General features: G+C 44.0%; 3 protein-coding genes and 1 long non-coding RNA gene across 10 annotated transcripts; 1 reads left to right on the top strand and 3 right to left on the bottom strand.

Moving 5' to 3' along the window:
• Positions 1 to 270: 270 nt before the first annotated feature.
• LOC108163719 (flocculation protein FLO11) lies at positions 271 to 3,282 on the bottom strand. 2 transcript variants are annotated; one of them, XM_017299169.2, is made up of 3 exons: positions 3,183 to 3,282; positions 1,715 to 2,624; positions 271 to 1,647 (listed from the first exon to the last, which is right to left on the bottom strand). In XM_017299169.2, the coding sequence occupies exons 2-3, from the start codon at positions 2,596 to 2,598 to the stop codon at positions 981 to 983; spliced, it is 1,551 nt and encodes a 516-aa protein (XP_017154658.1). In that variant the 5' UTR covers positions 2,599 to 2,624; positions 3,183 to 3,282; the 3' UTR covers positions 271 to 980. The 2 variants fall into 2 exon arrangements, with proteins under 2 accessions (XP_017154658.1, XP_033249238.1); XM_033393347.1 differs by having other exon boundaries at positions 1,715 to 3,260.
• A 341-nt stretch (positions 3,283 to 3,623) lies between these two features.
• Positions 3,624 to 14,850, bottom strand: LOC108163647 (ubiquitin-conjugating enzyme E2Q-like protein CG4502). Of its 2 annotated transcripts, XM_017299057.2 has the most exons (6): positions 14,448 to 14,850; positions 6,706 to 6,797; positions 4,970 to 5,482; positions 4,768 to 4,888; positions 4,352 to 4,701; positions 3,624 to 4,265 (listed from the first exon to the last, which is right to left on the bottom strand). In XM_017299057.2, exons 3-6 carry the CDS (start codon positions 5,272 to 5,274, stop codon positions 4,181 to 4,183), a joined length of 861 nt encoding a protein of 286 aa, XP_017154546.1. In that variant the 5' UTR covers positions 5,275 to 5,482; positions 6,706 to 6,797; positions 14,448 to 14,850; the 3' UTR covers positions 3,624 to 4,180. The 2 variants fall into 2 exon arrangements, with proteins under 2 accessions (XP_017154546.1, XP_017154545.1); XM_017299056.2 differs by lacking the exon at positions 6,706 to 6,797.
• A 243-nt stretch (positions 14,851 to 15,093) lies between these two features.
• On the top strand, positions 15,094 to 17,612 carry LOC108163648. 5 transcript variants are annotated; one of them, XR_001775705.2, is made up of 5 exons: positions 15,094 to 15,239; positions 15,767 to 15,851; positions 15,924 to 15,991; positions 16,052 to 17,232; positions 17,289 to 17,612. It is a non-coding gene; the product is annotated as an uncharacterized LOC108163648 (long non-coding RNA). The 5 variants fall into 5 exon arrangements; XR_004472917.1 differs by lacking the exon at positions 15,094 to 15,239 and adding an exon at positions 15,676 to 15,700; XR_001775707.2 differs by lacking the exon at positions 15,094 to 15,239 and having other exon boundaries at positions 15,712 to 15,851; positions 16,052 to 16,266; positions 16,796 to 17,232.
• Positions 17,613 to 20,456: 2,844 nt separating this feature from the next.
• On the bottom strand, positions 20,457 to 22,988 carry LOC108163418 (tRNA (cytosine(38)-C(5))-methyltransferase). The gene is made up of 3 exons (XM_017298686.2): positions 22,860 to 22,988; positions 21,253 to 22,803; positions 20,457 to 21,176 (listed from the first exon to the last, which is right to left on the bottom strand). Exons 1-2 carry the CDS (start codon positions 22,918 to 22,920, stop codon positions 21,821 to 21,823), a joined length of 1,044 nt encoding a protein of 347 aa, XP_017154175.1. The 5' UTR covers positions 22,921 to 22,988; the 3' UTR covers positions 20,457 to 21,176; positions 21,253 to 21,820.
• Positions 22,989 to 22,995: the final 7 nt, after the last annotated feature.

The raw sequence follows: 22,995 nt of genomic DNA, 5'->3' as shown, positions 1-22,995 counted from the left end.
TTTTAATTTACATTCTCCAAATAATTCTTTGCTATGTCTCCCGCGATATATTCGATATGAAGCAATATTTCACTTTTAAATATCTCCTCCCATCTCTGTTTCAGCATTCCATTCGATTAGATCACCATAACCGAAAGATACATTTAAAAGATTAATTTCCAAATCTGACGTCACTTTTCTTCTGTCAGAGATATATAGATGGATAATGTCTAGAAAAAAAACCAAAATATCTCTGCAATTCGTCTAACACAAAATCAATAAATATGTAGATCGAATACTATTGAACAATGTTTAATATGCATTTCTTTCCATCTGTGGTTCCTTTCTAGATATAACATTTCCTGAAACTACGTAAATTCGCTTACGATAAATACAAACGAATCGTAAAACTATAGTAATTGTATAAATCGATCAGTTTATGGCGGGGATTTTTGTATGTTTGTAGCCCCGCACTTAATTGGATCACATAATATGGATGTACGTATAATTTTCGATTACATAAAGGAAAAATATTTGGCAAAATTGGGTTCTTGGTAGCTATCATCTAAGGGATTGAGGACTACTAACTAACAACTAAACTTCCATAACTATATGGAATATATATAAATATACAAAAAAAATTTGTAAATTGGTAGAAGAAAACATATAGTAACATATAGAGGATTATGTTAAGTTAATAACTCTTTTGCCTATGCCTAAACCTTAGGCTAAACATATTAAAACCAATGTTTTCTAGGAGAATGTGGGATTGCGTGTGGGGAATTGGATTGCTTGGGGAGGGGACATGATGATATGCTTCTAATCGAAGGCGATGTGACGACACAAACAACTTAACTATGTACAATAAAGCTATTAAATAATGTGGGATCAATGGTTTCAATCCTTAGCGGGCTTGGGGACATCTTGGGGAGTGCGTTAGTATATAAATTATTTATAATCTTAATGTACATGTGGGACAATACAATCAGCCACTCGATTGCTTAAAGCTTTTGCTGCACATCCTTGCTGGGACCACCACCACCCTCGTGATGGTTAACAATGTACTTTTTGGCCCCCGAGAGGCCCTGTTTGTTAATGTAGAAGCTCTTTTGGGCCAGCGGCGAGTTACCGTCGTCCACCACCAGACGATTGAGAAAGGTGGCCGCCGTCTTGGCCCCGCTGTCGCATGAGGAGGACTCTATGCTGATCGTGGAACAGCCCCCGATCGATGAGGTCTCGCTCTTGGCATCGTCCATTAGGGTGGCATCGTCGGCCAGATCGTTGACCAGCACTTGGGTGCTCGATGACGCCGTGGAGAGTATGGAGGAGGTGCGACTGCGGCAAGAATTGGGCTCGCTCTCCGGTATGGAGATGCCTTCATCGATGCTCTGGCTCTGACTGCTCCCAGAAAGAGCCAGACACATGGGCTCCGATGAGGAGCCAGCATCCATACCAGGCCCACTGCTACCACCAGCTCCGGGCGAAGCGGAACTGGGAGAGGGACAGTCAGAGCTGCTGCTGTTGTTGTTCTGGCCACCGGCTCCAACGGCATTATTTGTGCACAGCTTGGAGATGAACAGCTTAGGGGTGATGCGTCCATCGTAGGTGCCCGAGTCGGGGCTGGGACACACAGAGGAGGGGGATTGGCACACGGGCGAAGAGCCGCGACTATTTAAGGCGAGAGAGATTACATTGGAAGATCTGTAAGTGGAATTTAGGCGGCATTTAGACGTACCTCTCTGTAAACATCTTTTTCATGGGCGACGGCGAGTAGACACTCCAGTTGCTGCCCCCGGGATTGTCGTCCAGCTCGAACTTGCGCTTCACCGGCCCCAGCTGGGAAGGGCGCATGGCAATCGGCGACATGGAGCGCCTGGTGGCAAAGGTGCGCCGCGTGGGCGATGGCGAGTAGGGCAGTCGCATGCCCGCCCGATTGCTGGTGGGACTGGGACTGGAGCAGCTGGTGCTGCCTGTCGATGGCAGTGTGACCTGCAGCGGATTGGAGAGCTCGTCGGACTTGCACGACCAGTTCTCGGCCACCAGCGTAAGGTCCTCCCAGCTCTGGGAGATCTGTATCTCGCGATGCACCTCCCGCTCGTGGTTTACCTCGCGGCTGTTCAGATCGGCGCACTCCTCCTGCCGCAGCTGGGAGACGCGAGGCGTCAGACACAGCGCGGCCCCGTTGGTCCCTCCGTTGGCGGTGGACATCGGACTGTAGCTGGCCGAGTAGCGTCGGGCACGTGGTGCAAATATATTGAACACCGGCGCCGGCGAGACCTCGCGGGAATTGGGCTGCGATCGGATGTGCATGCTCTTGCCAAAGTAATCGATGGTCGAGTTGCATTTGGAGGAGTAGTGCTCCATCTGCTGGTGCTGCGGTGGGTTCTTCTTTGGCGTCTGCTCGTGCTCCTTGGCCGCGGCGGCAGCAGCTGCGGCTGCGCGTGTGGTCATGGGTGCGTGTGGCGAGGGTCGCCCTGAGGGCGTTCGGATGATTGGCACACTGAGGCAGCGTTTAAGGGTCTTCGAGCTGCTTGGCGGCGGCGGATCTAGGGTGTCCATGGCCACGGGCGTCGCCGTCTTGGCCTGCTCCTCGCTGCTGGCTTTCGTCTCCGTTTCCATTCCGTTGCACTCTTCGAAATACAAGTCTAAAGATACATATAATAGAGCGGCAAATGTTTTATTTTCGACTTGTGGGTATTTCTGGGACCAGCGGCCTGGGGCGAGGGTTTCGTTTGGGTTTCGTTGCGCTACCGATCGCTCGACAATTTGCTTTTTCGTCGGTTCTTATTCGCTTTTTTTTCGTTTTTTGTTTTTCTCTATATTTTTGCACACACTTTGTTCTCGCTGGCTCCACTTTGGCCACAGCTGATGCGAGAGTGTCCCCCTCCCCTCGTTCAGCGGGCAATATCCAAATTCCCAAAGAAATTTCTATTTCAGTTTCGCTCTGGCAGGATTTTTGAGTGCCCGCTGCCTGCAGCCCTCTGCCGGCGTCGCTGCCGTCGTTGGCGACTTCAGCTGCCTGGCGATTTTTTTCTACGACAAAATGCGTGCCCAGCGAGGCACTTTTTTGCTTCGTTTTTGGCGCCTTGTTCCTAGCGAGCGATGTCAAATGTGGCCAAAATTAGTTTGTCCAGAGTGTGTGGCACACTTTGATCTAAACTCTTGTGGTACTTAGCGGTGTCTAGGGGGTTTAATTCACTTACAAAATTGTGTCCTGTGATTATAATTTTCAGCTACCCGTTTAGTTTTTTTCTAGTGTTGTATAGCGCTGGTGCTGCATTGATGAGAAACACGTTCAAGCTGACTGAAACTACCAAGCTTGGTAGCAAATATCTTTACAAAATGATTGTATTTTCATCGGAAACTATTTGATAATAATGGTAAATGCTGGCAAAAATGTCTTTCTATTTTAGTTTATGTAGTCCCGCTTTTCAAACAATTCTGTTTTGCTTTTCCACGCTGCTGCAACAGCTCGTCATTTCTTTGCCTGATACATTTATAGTCATGCATCTCTGGGTTTTGCTGTTGCCCAACATTGTGCGCGCGCGCAATTTGAAATCCACTCGCTGCTGCTGTTGCCGCCCCAAAATGAAAACTCTTTTTATAGACATGTTTTATTTATTATGCGAAACTTAAATACAAAATGTCGTAAGAGAAAACAATCGTTTTTACAAGCTTCAGCTGCAGTTTTAGTTATGGTTTGTTTTTGTCGTTCAGCGACTATGGGATTGGCATTTGTTTTAGTTAACAAAAATCACATGAAATTATAATAACACAGTCGATCTCCATTATTCAGACTAATTGAATCAGTAAATCATTATACATTATATTCAAAATGTAAATTAACATTTAACGCTAGGATCGTACCGAAGATCGTTAAGGAAATTATAAATGTTTCTTTCAGAACTAATAATACTTAAGATTTGCAATAAATGTTCTTGCATTTTGTTTTGCATTTCTACTACAAGCTAAAATTACATTTTAAGCTAATTTTTGTTGCTTAATGCCCTCTTTTTCATTTTCTCTAGATCTCGTTAATCTTTCTTCATGGATGGCTTACAATTGAAATCGTTTAATTACTTGACAGATTTTGAATGTTAAATGAGGAATTTGGTTTTCAATGAGATTTTTTGTGTGTTGAATGTAATTTTTGTTGAGTTGGCAAACACATGGGCATCTGAGCGGACGTTCGACGTGGTACTTAACCATCGGCCAGGCTAGGCGTGACCCAGCCGTACTTCTCATGTGTCTTCACCAGCGAACGGAACGACTCCTCTGCCTGACGGCTGTGAAAGCAAAGGTAAGCAAACAATCGATTTTAGTTTTTTTAATCAACCATTCTGTAACACTCATTCTGTGCTGTAACACTCACCGACTAAACTCCTTTGTACATTTTGGTTTACGCATGATACGACCCTGACCCTTGACCACGCTGGCAGAGAACTGCATGATGACGGCCTCCACGGTGTAGGCACTGGCCCAGCCACGGGGCGTCAGCAGTTCCATGCATATGGCACCTCCCTCCATCACATAGCCCTTCTCGATGCGCGGCTCAACCACACGCATAAAGGGCGGCGCGAAGGGGAAGTTGTTGGGAAAGCTCAAGTGCAGCAGGATGTTTGGAATATTCAGCTCCATCATGTCACGGGCCAGCGGCGAGTCCGGATCAATTACATGGAGTCGCACATGCCACTCAAATAGGCTATCATTGACCAGTTCCACCTGCACAAAAAATAGAAAAAGAGTAGCTAAAATCCAATAAAAGAGCAAATAGATGTGTCCCTCTACCGTGAACACAGCGTCGGACTTGAGCTGCAGTCGTTCCATTTCACGGTACTCTTTCATGAGGCGACGCGATCGAATACTCTGATCGGCTGGCACCAACTGACGCCCTGCCGTCGGCGTCACTCTAGAATCACAAGAACAAGTTGGTTTTATTTTAGGCATATTTCAAACAAAATTTTAAATAATTTTTAAATCCTCAACTGACTTATGATCCTGTCGTCGACGCTTGCCTGGTGAATCGCACAGAGCCTGCTCGCCTGCCATGCGAACTACAGGATTTTTTGAGTTTGTCGTTTCAGCTGCGGCTCCTCCGCCTCCAGCTGGTCCTGATCCAGATCCTCCCGCAGCTGCGGAGGTGGCTTCCTCATTATTGTTGTTAATATTGTTGCCGGTGGCTCCATCAACTTTATCATTGTTGTTCATATTGTTATTATTATTATTGTTGTTGTTCGATTTATGGAAGATTTTACGAAATGCAGTGACAACTCTCTCCTTGGAACGCGATGACATAGCAATGATTTTTGCTATTTTTGGTCTCTGTTTCTGTTTAAGTGCGTGGTTTTGGTTCTTGTTCAGCGGTGGCTTGGATTTCCAGCTAAATATTCCAGAAATATTGTGCGAGAGTGTGTGTGTGTCGTTTTTCAGTCTTTTTCAAACATTTGTCTTTGTGGTGTGTGCAATGATTATGGTTTGTGGGTGGCTTGGCGTTGAGTGAATGCTGAAATGGAGAGTAAAGTGAAGAGACCATGAGAAATTATTGTAAAACAAGTCAAGAATATCAGAAATTATATAAAAAGTATATATAGATTCCTAACATTTTCCTCCGGCTAGAACCATGGGACACATACGGAAAAACGTTGGAGAACGGCATAAAAAATTCCTATTTATTAGTATACATAGATAGCAAAATGTGCAATGATCTTCCATGACTTAACTTCTACTAGATGCTGTCCCACTTTTAGATGAAAAGTCAACATTATTCTAAGTAGAACTTATGTATCTGTTTTCAACTTTATTTAGAACAAATCTCCATAGATTTACCCAATGGTAAACAAAAATTAGCATATTTTATTTTGTCAAGGGTGCCATCTACTTGGATTTTGATTCCTTCGAAGCTATTTTCATATGTTTCATAGTGGTCTCCCTCCCTCGCCTAGAGCCGCATTTGTGACCTTGAAACATACGCATTTTCCCTACCAAAAAGACAGCACAGCCACCAGATACTTTAGGATGTCTAGAGCAGCAGCAGCAAAATATGTTAAATACCACACTTCAGCGACAACAAAAAACAACTCGTAAAGAAATTCTGGTAGAGGGACGACATAAAAAAACTTATTACGTCGCAGCCAGCAGCTGCCAGGCAGCCAGGAGGAGAAATTGAAAGAGGCGTAGGCGTCTCCGGATGAGCATGAGGATGAGGAGGAGCTGTGATGCGGCAAGAGCCAAAACACTCGAGGCGGCACACATACAGAACCGTTTTATGGCCAAAGTTTACACAGCCTCTGCCTCTGGAGGGGCGCTGCTTCTGCTGCTGCTGCTGCTAGAGCGCTCTGGCTCTTCTGTGTGCCAGAGATACAGAAATGAAGACCAAGAGGACACCCACACCCACGCCTCTTTAGAGGTGTTTCGAGGTGTTGACCATGGTCTCCGCCAAATTGTTTGTCTTGCGCATAATTAGCTCTGGTCCCCCCGCACTGTGATTGGTTGGGGTCGAGTCTTTGGGTTGGACTAAGGCCAACCGCATTACAGCGGGTATGACTGAGGGACTATTATTATTATTATTGTTGTTATAAAAGATAGCAGATAATAGTGAGCCAAGTTTAGACCCAAAAATATCAGATACAGAGAGACCAAGGGAAAGGAGTTGGTTGCCAAAGATGGGCAACAATTATATGATTTTGTAGCTATACTTATTTTAAAAGTAGTTTTTGCATGTCTTACCTTATTATTTATCCTATTTACACGATATTTGACTCTGATTTTGGATTGTTTTCTGCACAATTTGTATTCTCAATCACAGGATTCCCTATTCCCTATAAGGTACAGATTTTTAGACAGTGATTATTTCCTCATCTTTTATTCATATCACATCGTAATAGTAGTTCCCTCTTTGCGAGCTTGTTAGGCTACACAAATTATGAATGATTGATTGATTAATTGACCCTGGCAGATGTGTTCTTTTGACCCCCTCTACCAACCTCATTAAGAGTTCATTAAAGTTCGAACTCGTGCTGCTCTCCCATTTCTTGTTCTCTCTTTCGCTTAGTTATGGTCCATTTCCGTGCAACTAAAAGTATTTTAAGACAAACTTTTTGCACTTTTGCTTTCAGCTCGAGGGAAAACTGGACTGCCACAGTGCTGTGGCACTGGTCCGAAACAAAAGGCGCCACAGGCAGAATCAGAGCCAGAGCCAGACCAAAACAAGTTACAGCAGAAAATCAGACAAAGAGATAGAGAGAGAGAGAGAGGGAGAGAGAGAGAGAGAAAAAAGTAGTCTGGTCTCCAATTGAATAAAATAAATGTCAAGAATGGTTGACATATTTCCCCATCCACCCACCGAGGAGGAGCTGTTGACAAGCCCTTGAAATACGAGTATTTATATAGATTGGGCGACAAATTGACTGCGAGGGTTGCAAATTACAGTACAAACACACACACCAAATTTGAGAATATATCTTATCTGGCGCCAGTAAAATCGATAGAGTCCCCACGATTCCCGCACTGACCTACCCCGGACACAGATACAAATACAGATACATACGTATTTAATAATAGCCTTGCCTTCGGTACGCCAGCGTTGAATCAATGTTATTTGCAGATCCAAATATAGAGATAGCTGCTGGCGGGCCTCTGGCTCTGCCCCAAGCGCTCTCGACTCCAGCGTGTCGTTAAGTCAGGTGGCGGGGAGCGGCTATCTTAACTGCTTTTAGGGGGCGTGGGCTAAATGAGTTTTTAATTGAATTTCGCACTGCACAATCCATACTCGGAATGGTCTTCCACTTCAAGTCGATGCTTTATCTTGTCTCGCGTTAAGTGTAAAATATTTCCTGTCCATTGCTAACTTAACACCATTTGGTGAGCACTTTTTATCGTTAAACAGCACTGCCTTGTGCCTGGTGGTGACCAATCAAGTTATAATAACTTTATCAGCTCTAAGTTGCAATAACATATTGTAATGAAACCTTCTCCTTCTTATTTCACTCAATCCCAAAACATAACATTGTTTGTAATATCAAAAGTAAGGGATCATGTTCATAAGAAAATAATAAGACCAATAATTACGGATGGAAACTTCTTCAACTAAAATTAAATCACTTCAATAGTTTAAACTCATTTGGTTTGCTTTGCCTCGCTGCCCGTAAGAAGCGTGGGAAATTTCACAGAGGTAAACAATTCATTTCACAATTAAAAAGAGCTGCATCGGTTAATGCATTACATTATACACACAATTCATAATTAAATATATACATATGTCCATATCCGAGAGACCGAGAGAGACGATATACCGCAAGACCGACATCTGCTTGTGTGCATGTCCGTTCATGTTTAAACGATTTAAGACGTGTTTATTGTTGTTTCTCCATGGCATGCAAATTTCTTTTTCCCCTCGTTCACCCCATGCAAATTTCCCAATGTAAACACGACAGTAAAAACGAAAAACAATACGAATACGGTATATCATGTGCAAACACGAGAGGAAAAAAAGAAGTAGAACTAAAACTGTGCCAGTTTTTGTAAAATACAATTTTGTAAACTCTCGTTTCTTATGCGATTAATTGATTTTCGTCACTGGTGAGTGAATTTTTAATTGCATTCTCCTCAAATGATATGCGGGAATTATTCAACAGTGAGAGCTTTGCTCATTAATCAACAGTGGTACTGGTGCTGGTTCTGGGGTGCTGCAGCAGAAATGCGGAAGTATTTGTCAAGCGGGTGAAAAGAGGGGTGGGGTACGTAGGATGCTGACTAATGGTCCCCCCAGCAACAGTTCTTTGTTCTGTCGGTTATTGCGTTGTGCTGCTCTCACACTCTCACACTCTCCTTCTCACTTTCGTTGTCATGGCATTCAGCCGCTGCCACGCGCCGGTCATCCAAACCCAACTTCTCCCACTCACACTCACGCACCTCCATTTTCTGATACCCTTTGCTGAGAGACTGCTGATTTTTAGGAGATATTTGCAAGGCAGACGGCATGGTGTGCATTCGAAAATGGCATCTTCGTATATCCTCCTATCCATAAGACTTTTTTTCTTAAAGGGTATCAATGGCTGCGACTACGCTTCCCTTCCATGTTATTTCTCCCACCTTATGCACTTGTTGAGACGAGGGGCTGGTTGCTGCTGCCTCTGCCCCTGGCCAGCATTGTTCTAATTGCGCTCCTGCCCATCGTCGTCGTCCGAGTGAGTGAGGGTCAGTCATCGCTTGTTACAGCTCTCTGTTAATTTATTTATAAACAATTGCGCCTGAATGCCTGACAGCCGCCACTCGGACTCTCGGGCGCATGCAAATTGAATCAAGCACGGATTGCATTCTGTTTGCCCCTCTTTGGAGAGCTTTTAAATATGCATTCAGTGTTAATCAAGGCCAGGCCATGCCAGGCGTTTCCTTTATTTCCTGGCTGGGCACGCCAACCCAATCGAATCATTTTGTTACTCCCCCTCCCACCAGAGAGTGTACAGATGAGATGCCGTGTCGTCGTGTGTCGTGTCTGGATGAGTCTGCGGTCTCTCTGGTTCATTGACTTATTCGGTGGAATTCCAGATAAACTAAACTGACTAACGGACTGTGACTGATTGATGCCTTAACCCCATTATAGCCGCCAGGGTAAAGAAACGAACAATAGATGTGTCTTTCCCTCTTTCTCCTTTGACCTTGATATGTCTCTGTTTTCTCAGAGCTTATCTTTTTGAAGTGAGTGGCGCCACAACGGAGGGACAACCGAGCAAAGCCAACAGAAAAGAAACACACATGCATACGTACTCGTACTCCTTTCGCACTCGCACTCGTTTGCCATTTGCTTATGTATTTATTAAGACTCTCTCAGGCATTGCCAGGCACGTAGAAAGAGTCTAGGAAATGGGAATATATGAGTTTGGAGAGGAGAGTGGTAAAAGGATAGCAGAGGAATAGGAGAAAAGTGAACCAGCATTGTGGAGTAGGGGATTACGACTGCTAGATACCCTCTACTGACATAAGCTTCCATACTCTGGCAATGTTTTTATTTTAATTTGTAGCAACATGTGTATAAACACACATCCTGGAAACGATACCTCGCGTGATGTCTATTTCTATTGTTATTATCTCAGGCGACAAGTCGTCCATGCTTCAACAGCTGTGCATAAAGCATGCCCGACACCCCTAAACAAATAAGGGGTATTTGGATGCAAAGCCTGCGTCCTAGTCCTAGTGCTTCAGATCCTCTTCTGCTTCTTCCAGTGCTGGCTGGCGCGTGTCTTGTTCAAACGGAAGCCATTTACAAAATTGCTTTCAACAGGCAACAAAAATAACAAAAAATTCCATGGGCGAGAAGTGGACTTTGACATGGAGCGTCATTTTAGCGCTTCAGTTGATGACGTTAGTGGTTCGATTGTGGCTGTGTAACCGTTGTCCTGGGTCTCTCTTCCCTCTCTCGCTCTCTCTCTGGTGTGTGTGTCTGTTGAACGCGTCAATTTCGCTCTGGTCGGTTGTCAATGTTAAGCACGTTGGATATGACATGCACACGACGCGATAAGCTCTTACTTGCGGTCCAAGCATGTGATTAAATTTCTCTCTACTCTCATTAACCACTTGAAAGTATGCTATAGCATTTAATATATATTTAATGGTGTAGAAAAGATCCATTTAATGCGGTCGTCGCATTATGATTCCTCCTTCTTTGTGTCGTTCCATTTCTCCAAGGATTGGCTTAACCTTTCTGTATAAGCAAGCTGGATATTTTTCACACCTCCTCTGAAAGATTAACAATGCTGACGTCAATGGGGCCTGAGCCAGACAGGGACGAACAGACAGACTTCAGCACTCGTATCGCCACATGCCATATTGTTTATGCTGACTGAAATTGTTTATCACCTGCCACACACACAGCACACCCACTCTCTCCCACTCATGTAAAATGCATAAATTCCAGCAATACCATGACCTGAACCCAAACTCTCTCCCTCTCTCTTCCTCTAATTGCTGGCGACCCTTTGGTCTGCTATTTATAGAGAGAGCGCCACCACACCAGGGAATTCATGGGCCCGGGACTGACTTTCATGGCTATGCATAATCAATTTATGTATCGTACATGGGTTAAATCTATAAATTAATCCAGCCGTAAAAATAAAATGCCTACTGTGCCATAAAGGCACAAACACACACGAGTACTGCCTATAGAGAAAAGGATATAGTAAGCTCCACTGATCAAGCGCGATTTAAATGCACAACATGTCCAAGGAATAGAGGAAGAAAGGAAGGATGGAAGGAAGGAAGGAAGGAAGGAAAGAAAGAGGATGCAAAGTGCTGTGTCCCATTGTGTTAAGTCAGCGGGAAAGGAAAAACGATAGTGCAGACAGACAGAGGGCATATTATCTAGACTCTGGTGCTCCTCTCCTACGTGGGTCTGTCCTTCATTCATGAATGGCAAACAATGAGAGAGCCCTTTGCGCCCTTTCGACTTCTCATGCTTTTCTGAGTGTATGGTCCATGTGTGTGTTTGTGTGTGTGTGCCTGTACCGTATGTGGGGGCGTGAAAATGTCAGCAGTAAATAAAACTTGAGCATTCGCCGTTGCTGGAGCTTCATTCATTTGTTCTTGGATTTATTCCGCTTTCTTCCTATGCTGGCATTCCTTCTCTGCTTAATACTATTTGCTGTGCTGATGCCTTTCATTCTTGACTGTCACAGGCATTTGCAGGCAATAAAAACCAAATAAAATAAATAAATAAAAACCAAATATCCATGAACAACAAGAACAAAAGCAAATGAAACGAGACCTGGCAGCGAGATAGCATAGCGCCAAAAGCAAATTGAAATTTTTCAGCGGAGCTTTATCGCTATTTGGAAGCTCAAACTTCTACTGTTCGTTAAAGCAATATACATAGATGAAATAGGAGATCTGATAATCTGAAGGTAAACCTTTCCCAAGAACCACTGTTTCTAGCTTCTCTTAGTTCAAATTCCCTGTAACTGGAACCTACTATACTGCCTACAAGCACTTCTTTATTTTTTAAACTCAATAAATCATTGGCTTAGACCCATTTTCCACAGAAAATCTTTATCATGAATGCCTCCACCAAGAGTACGAATTGTTTCGTTGGACTGTGTTTCAAAAGTAAAAGGTGCGAAAAATTCTAATCGATCTGCTTTCTTTAACGCCTTAAATTAGTATAAATGTGCAATACTTTGAAGGGCGTATAATATGCAAAAAAGATAGTGTATATAACTTGCACATTGTTTCCACAAGGCATGTTTGAACAAGGCATGCGAATGCGATATGAGTTATGGCTATAAAAATGTAAGTACTACATACTTACAAAATAGGTAAGTCTTGAAAATAACCTTCTAAAGATAAGAAAACTGCACATTGTTCTTATCTCTCTGTTATATGTATGTATATATCTATCAGCCAGGCTCCGTTTTTCACATTCACAAAAGTTTTCCGATTTACTTTTGAATACACATAAATTGGGGCTCCCGTTTTCACATTCCGAAAGATTCCGAAAACATTTTCGTTGACGAAATGAAAAGTAAACGGCTTCTTTTACAACGTAACGAAGCTTAATTGCAAAAGGAAACGAACGTTGTGAGTTGCTGCGGACACCGCAACTCTACATTTATACCCGATACTTAGTCAGTATGGCTCTCCTCCGGCAGACGCCGCTAATATTAAACGACACGACAAAGAGTGCGTGCGAGAGAGACAGAAAATCAGTCTGAGCGTGACGTCGGGCGCTGCGTAGCCACTGCGAATTGATTTGTTGCTTTTGGCTATACAAATTATCCGATCTGATCTAGATTCCGCAACCGGATAGATATGATCATTCTCTATGATTCTGCATTTTTAGTTTCCCGAATCTGCAATATTGTGGATGCAACAGATTTTCGTCCTTTGTGGGGGCGGAAGGAGGTGGGGCGAAATTTTCAGATATACGTTTTATACTCTAGCCTTAATAGTCTCTGAGATTTGTGGATGCCTCAGATTTTCGTCTTTTGCGGGGGCGGAAGGGGGTGTGTCAAAATTTTGAGACAAAACGGGCAAGGTCCGATATCACAGGAGTGTGGATACCAAATTTAGTTGCTCTGGCTCTTATAGGTTCTGAGATCCTTGAACTCATATTTTGCAATTGGCAAAACCCACCATGAAACAACCATGGGCGGAAGGGGGCGGGGCAAAGTTTTGAAATATACTTGTAGCAGTGACATATCACAGAAGTCCGGATATAAAACGTCGTTGCTCTAGCTCTTATAGTTTTTGAGCAATAGGCGCTGATAGGGACGGACAGACAGACAGACGGACGGACGGACTGACGGACAGACAGACAGACAGACAGGACGCAATCGACTCGGCTATTGATGCTGATCAAGAATATATGTACTTAATGGGGTCGGAAACGATTCCTTCTGGACGTTACACACATCCATTTTCACCAAAAATCTAATATACCCCAATACTCATTTTGAGTATCGGGTATAAAAAATAGATGACTTATTGATGCATTAACATAAACTTAACACCTATATCAGGGTAATTAAACTTTTTCTTTCTTTATAAATAATTTTATTTTAACCCAACCTCAAATTTGGCTCGCAAAAAATTGGCCAGGACCTTAAAACGGCTGAAAACGTAATCCGCAAAAGTAAGTGAAAAACGGAGCCTGCCTTTATACATATGTATGTATATACATAGAGGAAAACAGTTTTCTTGGAATTCTCAGTGTGGCCATGACTGTGGCCTTGCCACAAAACAGAACAAAAACCACAAAAGTCAAGTTCAATGAAAAGCTGACATTGAAACGATGGACAGTCCATCCCTTTCGCTCTCATCTATTTTGCATTTTGCTTTTAAAAAAAGCACTCAAAATCTTGTCAATGTCAGAATGTGCAATGGATAGGACAAACACAAATACATTGACAGCCGCATCCACAAAACACACACGCACACGCATTGTGCTAGGTACATACACTCCCCGACACTTGAATACGACATACTAAAATGTACACTTTAGGCACCAATATTTCCGGCACAAGCCAAAGAAAACGGTAAAAAAAAATAATAGCAATATGTATATACATATGCATACATATGTACATATATAAAATGGAAACGTAATGCCTCCAAATCTGTGTTCCAGAGTGCAGAGGGCAGAATAATTTATTAAAATGCTCTTAAATTTGTAGAAATCAAACCAAGTTTGAGTTTTCAATATATCTTGGTAACAAACAACCATAGATTGGCACCGAGAGAGGGAGACAGCAAGAAAGCATCTCAAATAACAGCACATTTCTGTTTGTCAGAGAGCGAGGCTGTGGTGGAAATGTGGGGGGAGAGGTCAAAAGCTTTAAATTGGCGAATTATTGTCGAATGCTGCGGCGCGTTACAGCGAGCGGGAAGGGCGCATCGCAGGCGCCAAACAAAGCGATAGAGGAGAGCAAAGGAAAGACGAAAAAGCAGAGATAACAGAAATTAGAACTCCCGTTACTTACCACAAGCGTAATGCGATTTTCTTCTTCGATCCAGCGTCCTATCAATGTTCAACTCTCACACATACACACACATGTGCACAGTCATGTACAAACAAATAACAGCAAATCTCTTTCTTCTTTTGCGTTTGTGCAAAAATCAATCAAATGCAATTTTTCCCCTTCCCGTTGCAGAAGTTTCGTTTGTTTACTGCGTTCTATAATATTATTACGCCTCTCCGTAGGTACACAATAGTTTGCGCCGCCCGCCGTCCAATACTTTCTTGTTGTTGTCTCGTTTTCCTTTTGTGAGCCGCACTTTTTCTCCCTTTTTTGTTTGCAAGTTTCTCGTTTTCCGTTTCTTGACAGTAGCATGCGCGGAGCTTTTTTTTTGGATTCGGCGGCGGCGGCGGCGGTTGAAATAAATCAGTGGGTTTTCAAAAAAAGCGGAAAAATAGGGTATGGAGAACAGGCAAAATAGCCCAGAAAATACCACGCATGCAGGGTAAAATGCACCCCTTTTGCATAACATACCATGATCATATGATATCACATGTATAAACACGCCGAGGTGAGGTTGGTACTAGTCTTGCAATTTTCCATGGATTTTTTTGCCTGTTGTCCATACCTTTCCACAGTCCAACAAACCAAGGAGAGTGATTTTACTTATTTTTGCGTAGCAAGTATGAGTTTTGGAGCATGAAAAAGTGTGACCGTCTGACTCTCAGGGATGTACCTACGAAAACGAACTTAACCCACCTAGCCCGCCGCTATTTAAACAGACGAAATCTTTGAGCTAAACCGCGAAAAATAATTGTGAGTGTTCCTTATATATCCATCCTATCCTTCTTTTTCACTTAAAAAAAAAAACACCACGATATCTTTTACCTGAACTATGCTAAAATTATTCAAGTTTTATCATTTCCTTGGAGTGTATTAGAATAAATTACTAGGTAGCTAGGTAGCGGCGCTGTTTTTTATATGCTCATTTTAGTCTGTTCAAAAATCTCGCCATTAAAATGTATGGGCGTAAATCTTACATCTTAGTGCGTGATGAACCTATAATCGAATTAGTTACATAAGACGTGAATCCAGTGAATCCTTTAAATATCGAAGCCTTGGCTGGAGAAACAACGATGCCTGCGGACATCGCTTGAAATTAACCCATTAAGGGTATGAAATGAATATGTTAAGAAAATGTTGTAATAATTGGTATATTAAAGCTCATCCTACACCTCAGATCTTCTCGCAAGGCGTTTAAAACCGGCCTTTAATGGGTTAAATTTTAAAGAAATAAAAACATGTACATATATACTTAATTATGAATTCCCTTTCTACACTAGGTTGAGTTATGGAGTTAGGGGCATAGGAGCATAGTGCCCTCCTCTTCCCTCCTGCGCGACGCTTTACCTCATCGGCTTGGACCGGGTAAGTTGTCCTTGTTTCCCCCATATTTATATTTCCTTGGTTCTGCTTCTCTTATTCTTGTATTCCCTCCAGCTCTATTTGGCGAGACGCTTTCTGGACACAAACTGATATTCCGCGATCCCCTCCTCTAGCCCCACCCGGTAAAGTTATTAAGTTATTATTTATTCATTTTCCTTATTAAACTCTTTCTTTCATTTTAGCAGGTCGCACCCTCGGGTGGCTAGGAATTCCTCTTGCGTGCCCGCGGTCAGCGATATGTATACCATCGTTTACCAGGGGCTTCACGCTTCTGGTCTTCCGGTTCATATGATCGAGTGCAATTTGACTGCAGAAAATATCCTTGATCCTTGGCCCATGATAAGGACCAAATGAAGTATTTTTGTCTTACGATCACAGGAAGCTGTCGCACTCCAAGGTCGGACCACAAATAACAAAGAAATAAAAATATGCATGCATTATGAAATTTGCCAAAAATCGGCAGAGATTTGATGCCGCTCAACAGTGTGGATCCTCACGATCCTGGGAGAGTTGGTCCTTCAACAATCGTCCCATAAAGAGATATAGCCTTTTGAAGATTTAGATTTCATATGAATACTGGTTCTTTCTGAACGCTATATCTCTACTATACGGCAGCCGATCGGAGTACGGCATGTCTTTTCGAGATCGGGAGGGTCCTGCCAATCGACTGCCATCGGAAAAAGGGACATCCATTTTTTCACGATTTTCGCAAAAAATCATGATGGTTACATCATGAAATTTGACAAAAATCGGCCTCATTTTCATAGTCGAGATTTTGATGCCGCTCAACAGTGTGGATCCTCACGATGCTGGGAGAGTTGGTCCGTCAACAATCTGGCCCTATTTATCCGGGATATAGCCTTCCGAAGATTTCCATATCATTAAAATACTGTTACTTTATTGAACTCTATCTTTCTTTTTAGCAGGTCGCACCCTCGGGTGGCTAGGAATACCTCTTGCGTGCCCGCGGTCACCGATTCGCTTGTTTACCAGGGGCATCACCCTTTTGGTCTTCCGGTTTATATGAGCGAGTGTGCGATGATTCCGGTCGCGCGCGGCTGGGGCCTTTTGTCCGACATTTTGGTCCGGCCACTACCATGGCCCTCTTCCCTGCATGCCACGCTGTTTTCTTCGTCTTTTCAGTTCGCTCGCTGTCGGTAACTCCTCGTCCTCTGTGGCAGCCACTGACTGGCCTATCCTGATGACGCTGCTGTGTAGCTGGCCCTGCTAGTGGCGCCCGTCCGCTGCAGCAGTGACCAGTGATCGACGGCGGAGTTGTTGGTTCACGCCAACGGGAAATAATGTCAGCAACCCCGCTTTCATAAACTGCCGAATCAAACGCTGGGCTTCAGCTTCACGACACGTAAGCGAATCAGTATATAATTGTGGATATAATTTTAATTCTATCTTCCTTCACAGAGGACTTACTTATGTACCCTACGCTTTGCCACAAGCCATGTCGTATCTGATTTGACCCAGCCAGACGGTCCTATCCAAGCATGAGCGAGGCGTTTTCGAGTCAGACCGAGTATCCCATTGCAAGATTCATACCTAAAAAGCCATCGTCATCCTTCAACATGGTGATCGACAACAAGGACTTTGATTATGGCCACCAAGGGAAGCGCTACGCGGGACGCTAGATACACGCATCCATTCATTCAGATAGTACTTAAAAAATGTTTTCCACTTGTTTATTTATTTATACTAAGCTAAGTTTTGATGAATAAAACTATTGAAAAATCATCCTTGCTGTATCCTTAATCGGGGAAACTATCTCGATTACAAAAAGGCGCGGCACGCCGAAATCGGTTCACAAATAGCGAAGAAAACTAAATATTTGTAATTGGGGAAAATGTCCTTGATCCTTGATAAGGACTAGCAAATCAGGGACATTTTTCCGATCACAGGGAGCCATCGCACGCTCAGATCGGTCCACAAATAGACGAAAAAACTAAATATGTGTGGCCCGGGGTTTTTGGAGTCCTTATCAAAGGATCAAGGACATATATCTGATCAGGGGAAGCATGGCAAGCCCCGATCGGGCCACAAATAAAGGAGAAAACAAGATATATAGGTCTGGGGACAAACCTTGATCCTTGGTCCTTGATAAGGACTGCATTAGATCAAGGATGCTATTCCGAACACAGAAAGATTACGCATGTCCCGATCGGGCCACAAAAAGCCGGGAAAACTAAATATGTATGGTTGGGGCGGTTGATGTCCTTACCGAAGGATCAAGGAACAAGATCTGAGCACGTGGGTCCTTGGCACGTCCCGATCGGACCTAAAATAATGGCAAAAACAATATATATACGTCTGGAGTAAATATCCTTTATCCATGGTCCTTGACAAGGACTCCATCAAATCAGGGACATTTTTCCGATCACAGGATGTCGTCGCACGTCCCGATCGGGCCTCAAATAACGGAGAAAACAAATCTAGGCTGTAATTTGTTATTTTTGAAAATGTAGTTCAAGAAATCACCGATAGGGGCGCCACCGTACAAAAAAAAAGACTCGCGTCAAATGGCTGGGATACCAGGCGAACAGAAATCAGCAGCAAGCAACTGTAGGAACTGCAAAAAAAAAATGTTCGCAGCATACCTTAGGGGGCTCGAAATTTAAAAAAATCATCGACCTTCTGCTGATTTCTGTTCGCCTGGTATCCCAGCCATTTGACGCGAGTCTTTTTTTTGTACGGTGGCGCCCCTATCGGTGATTTCTTGAACTACATTTTCAAAAATAACAAATTACAGCCTAGATTTGTTTTCTCCGTTATTTGAGGCCCGATCGGGACGTGCGACGACATCCTGTGATCGGAAAAATGTCCCTGATTTGATGGAGTCCTTGTCAAGGACCATGGATAAAGGATATTTACTCCAGACGTATATATATTGTTTTTGCCATTATTTTAGGTCCGATCGGGACGTGCCAAGGACCCACGTGCTCAGATCTTGTTCCTTGATCCTTCGGTAAGGACATCAACCGCCCCAACCATACATATTTAGTTTTCCCGGCTTTTTGTGGCCCGATCGGGACATGCGTCAGCCGAACGCGGCTTGCCATGGCTTCCCCTGATCAGATATATGTCCTTGATCCTTTGATAAGGACTCCAAAACCCCGGGCCACACATATTTAGTTTTTTCGGCTATTTGTGGACCGATCTGAGCGTGCGATGGCTCCCTGTGATCGGAAAAATGTCCCTGATTTGCTAGTCCTTATCAAGGATCAAGGACATTTTACCCAATTACAAATATTTAGTTTTCTCCGCTATTTGTGAACCGATTTCGGCGTTCCGCGCTTCTTTGTAATCGGGATAGTTTCCCCGATTAAGGATACAGCAAGAATAATTTTTCAATAGTTTTATTCATCAAAACTTAGCTTAGTATAAATAAATAAACAAGTGGAAAACATTTGTAGTTACTATCTAAATGAATGGATGCGTGCATCTAGCATCTAGTAGACCGCGTAGCCCCTCCCTTGGTTGCCATAGTCAAAGTCATTGTTGTCGATGGCCAGGTTGAAGGATGACGATGGCTTGTTGGGTGTGAATCTTGCAATGGGTGCGCTTCTGTCCTGTACTTCTGTACTGGGATACAATTCTGTCTGGCTGGGATAAGACTCGGTCTGACTCGAAAACGCCTCGCTCATTCTTGGATAGGACCGTCTGGCTGATAAGATAGATTTAACAATATACCCACAATTATATACGGCGTTTGATTCGGCAGCTTATGAAGGCGGGGTTGCTGACATTATTTCCCGTTGGCGTGAACCAACAACTTCGCCGTCGATCACTGGTCACTGTTGCAGCGGACGGGGCGCCACATTGTCAGGCCAGCTACACAGCAGCGTCATCACAACAGGCCAGCCAGTGGCTGCCACAGAGGACGAGGAGTTACGGCGGAATCGTAACCGACAGTGAGCGAACTGGAAAGACGAAGAAAACAGCGTGGGATGCAAGGAAGAGGGCCGTGGCAGTGGCCGGACCAAAATGTCGGACAGAAAGCCTCGCGTGACAGAGGCGCCCCGAGGGGCGCACGGCATCGTGGCCACGTGCGCAGGAGCCAGCGGGGGTTCACGATGTCAGTCGGTCAGACTCCTGGAATGGACAGCCGTCATCGAGTAGTGGTACACGTCGCAGCGCAGCGTTGGCGTGCGATGTCCCCAGGCCACAGAGCTCGGTACCGTGGGGTGAGTTCTTTGCGCATTTAAATCCACTAATGAGTACAGCAGTTCCCTTTTGCTCCCTACAGCCTGACTATCGATCTGCAAGCTCCATAGGACCCATTAAGCAAGGCAACAGCAGCAGCTTGCTCTGCACTGAATAGGATGCCATAGCCAGCACAACAGCTCCTGCAGTAGTGTCGACTGATTCCTCCCTGGACGAGGAGGAATGTTTCTGGACGCGTAAAAGCGAGCCCAGCTGTGCTAAGAGTAAGCCCAAGAAGGCGAGTTGTGGAAAGCGCAGACGCAAGAAGTCGGCTTGCAAAAATCGCAAAAGCAGGAGGTCCAAGAAAAGCTGCTCAAAGCCACCCCGCAAGTCTCGCAAATCCCGCAAATCCAACAAGTCAAAGTGCAAGAAGACTGATGATCATCCTCAAGAAATTTTACTAAAAAGAACCAAAGAAAATTACACGTGTTGGTCCTCGAAGTCGAGTTTTATAGACTGGAAAATTCGTATTTCCTCGTTTTTTTCTATAAACAAAATAATTTTATTTTTAGACAGCAGAGAATCCGGTCCTGGGGCATCTTGTCATCAGCGTAAGTTAGGATTTCGAAGTGGACCAAAAACCGCTTCAGGTGCCCATTCGACCAAAGCTGCGATTGGGGTACCTTAAATAGGTTGAAGGTGCTCCTGAACATGCAGAACTTCACTTTGTCCGCACCAGATAGCTGTTCCAGGGCTCTTTGTGGCACGCCCAGTGGCTTGCGGATCAGCTTGAGCTTTTCGATGCGCCTCTTGTACGAGTCGTCCAGCTCGTGTTTGTTCCCACCCACGAAGGATATAGCCCTCTGCTACTTTCCGCTCCACACCATTTGCAGGTAAGCAATGGCCAGAGTGGGATACAGCATCACGTATACTTCATACTTACGAAAGTCAACCATTTCCCTGGTGACCTTCACGATCGTCTCGAACATTTGCTCATAGTCCTCGGGCACCTTATCTGGTAAGGCAGAACCTTTGCTGGATCGGTCCGAGTCCAGCGCCCTCATAAAAATCGACGAAATCTTCGTTTCGCTTTTGCGAAAATCGTAAAAAATGGATGTCACTGGCCAGAGAACGTCTCGCCAAATAGAGCTGGACGGACTAAAAAAATTAGAGAAGATCCAAGAAAAAATTATCAATGGAAATTATGAATATGGGGTAAACAAGGACAACTTACCCAAAGCCGATGAGGTAAAGCATCGTGCATGAGGGAAGACGATGTCGGTAATGCATGCACATGCGAAGCACATAAGTCGTACGTCGTAAAAAGAACAGGTAAATAAATAATGTACCAGCTGCTGGCGGTATGCATGCGATCGTGGATGCAGTATCAATCCAATCCGGCAACACTCAAACAGCTGAGGCCACCGTAGGGCGCCCAGTTAAAAAAAAGTTCGCGACCGCTAACTGCTGTAAAGTGAGAAAATCACCAGAGCAGCGCAGGACATGGAAAAGTGAAGAAAAAACAACAGAAACCAAACTCTGAAAGCGAAAAAAGCGTTGCAAAGCGTGGCTGGCTCATGATGACAGTTACAAGTTAATCATGATCAAGTTGCATAAATCATAAGCTCACATATATACTGACTGAGTACCGGGTATAAAGTAGAGTCGTGGCAATTGCCGGTGATCACCTACATAGGTGATAAACGGTTGCAAAAAACCTTTTTGACAAAAACAGTACCAACGTTTTTTTTTGGAAACGGCGGAATGATCTATAGAGACGTAAAGCCATGGGACAGTTTTTTCTACTGCTTTGTTGCGATCAACAGTTTAATCAATTCACCAACAACTTTAACGTTAATGCTGTTGCCGAGCAGCCGGTACTTTTGTCGATTTGTTGTTTCAGGGGGAAAGGCAAACTCCTCGGGAAAACTCATCAGCCGTGCCACTTCCCGGGGTGTGAAGTAACGTAGTTTTAATTGTCGCAGGAGATCCAAACGCCGCTGCCGCACATCCTCATAGCTACTACTGGTATCGTGGTTATTATTGTCGATTTCTTTCACCAACTCAAATATACGATGGGACTCCTCCTTAGAAAACGGTGTAAAGGCCGAGCCCGTGCCTTCAGTATAGTGCGTATAGCCTTTGGTAAAGCACATAGATCTATTTTCTGTTGGATGTATTATGTCCATGACCAACACCCGCTTGGTTAGAACGTCGTCGGGTACAAGGTATTCACAGGAGACATTTTCCTCAAGGATCGCGGAGATTTGGGAAACGGACTGTTCGGTTGAGGGACTTTCAGGCATTTCCTCCCAGATTTTACCTCCAGCAAAGGCAAAGTCTTCAGTCTTGCGAGCAATGCAGTAGTACCGATAGCGAGTATTGGGAACATTAAATTGTGTGGGCGTCAGTATAAACTCCCGCCAATAGAATCCAGCCTTCTCCAGGGCTTCAACGAATTGATTTCGAGCTTGAGAGCATTCGAATCCCTTAACGTTTTCCATCAAAATATACTGGAGAGTTTCGCACTGCGGAATGAGAGTGCACAAATGGGTGAGTGCATCCGATCGCTTGTCCTCCGTGTCCCTTTGTAACCCCTGGCGGGTGTGCGGCTGACACGGCGGCGACATAAGAAGCACGGTAGCTCCCAACTTGCTGACCTCTTTCTCACTGAGGCTTTGAATGTTTCTCGTCTTCACATGGCAATTGAGCGCAAAATTATAAACAGCATTGGCCACTGTATTGACATCCATTGCGGCCACAATATTGCCATCTAGCTGGGCATCTGCAATGCAATACGAATGTCAATAGGATTTTCATTCCTACATAATATCTACTCACATTTAAAGGCATAATGCATGCCCCCGATGCCACTGAATAGTTCCAAAACACGGAATCCCATTAAATTTAAATGCTTTATATCGAAGATATTCTGTATTTCAGTGACTTTGTCAGCTGTCAACTTTAACCCATTAAG

Source organism: Drosophila miranda, chromosome 4, assembly GCF_003369915.1.
Source record: "Drosophila miranda strain MSH22 chromosome 4, D.miranda_PacBio2.1, whole genome shotgun sequence".
Taxonomy (NCBI): domain Eukaryota; kingdom Metazoa; phylum Arthropoda; class Insecta; order Diptera; family Drosophilidae; genus Drosophila; species Drosophila miranda.
Note: the sequence above shows the minus strand (reverse complement) of the source record. Positions and strands in the feature narration are given on the sequence as shown.

Coding starts and splice junctions, on each gene's coding strand:
- LOC108163647 (XM_017299057.2), bottom strand. CDS start 5,274: ATGTCATCGCGTTCCAAGGAGAGAGTTGTCACTGCATTTCGTAAAATC. Junction 4,889..4,969: donor CGTCGACGACAGGATCATAA/GTCAGTTGAGGA, acceptor TTGTGATTCTAG/AGTGACGCCGACGGCAGGGC. Junction 4,702..4,767: donor AGTCCGACGCTGTGTTCACG/GTAGAGGGACAC, acceptor TTTTTTGTGCAG/GTGGAACTGGTCAATGATAG.
- LOC108163719 (XM_017299169.2), bottom strand. CDS start 2,598: ATGGAAACGGAGACGAAAGCCAGCAGCGAGGAGCAGGCCAAGACGGCG. Junction 1,648..1,714: donor AAAAAGATGTTTACAGAGAG/GTACGTCTAAAT, acceptor CGCCTTAAATAG/TCGCGGCTCTTCGCCCGTGT.
- LOC108163418 (XM_017298686.2), bottom strand. CDS start 22,920: ATGGGATTCCGTGTTTTGGAACTATTCAGTGGCATCGGGGGCATGCAT. Junction 22,804..22,859: donor CATGCATTATGCCTTTAAAT/GTGAGTAGATAT, acceptor ATTGCATTGCAG/ATGCCCAGCTAGATGGCAAT.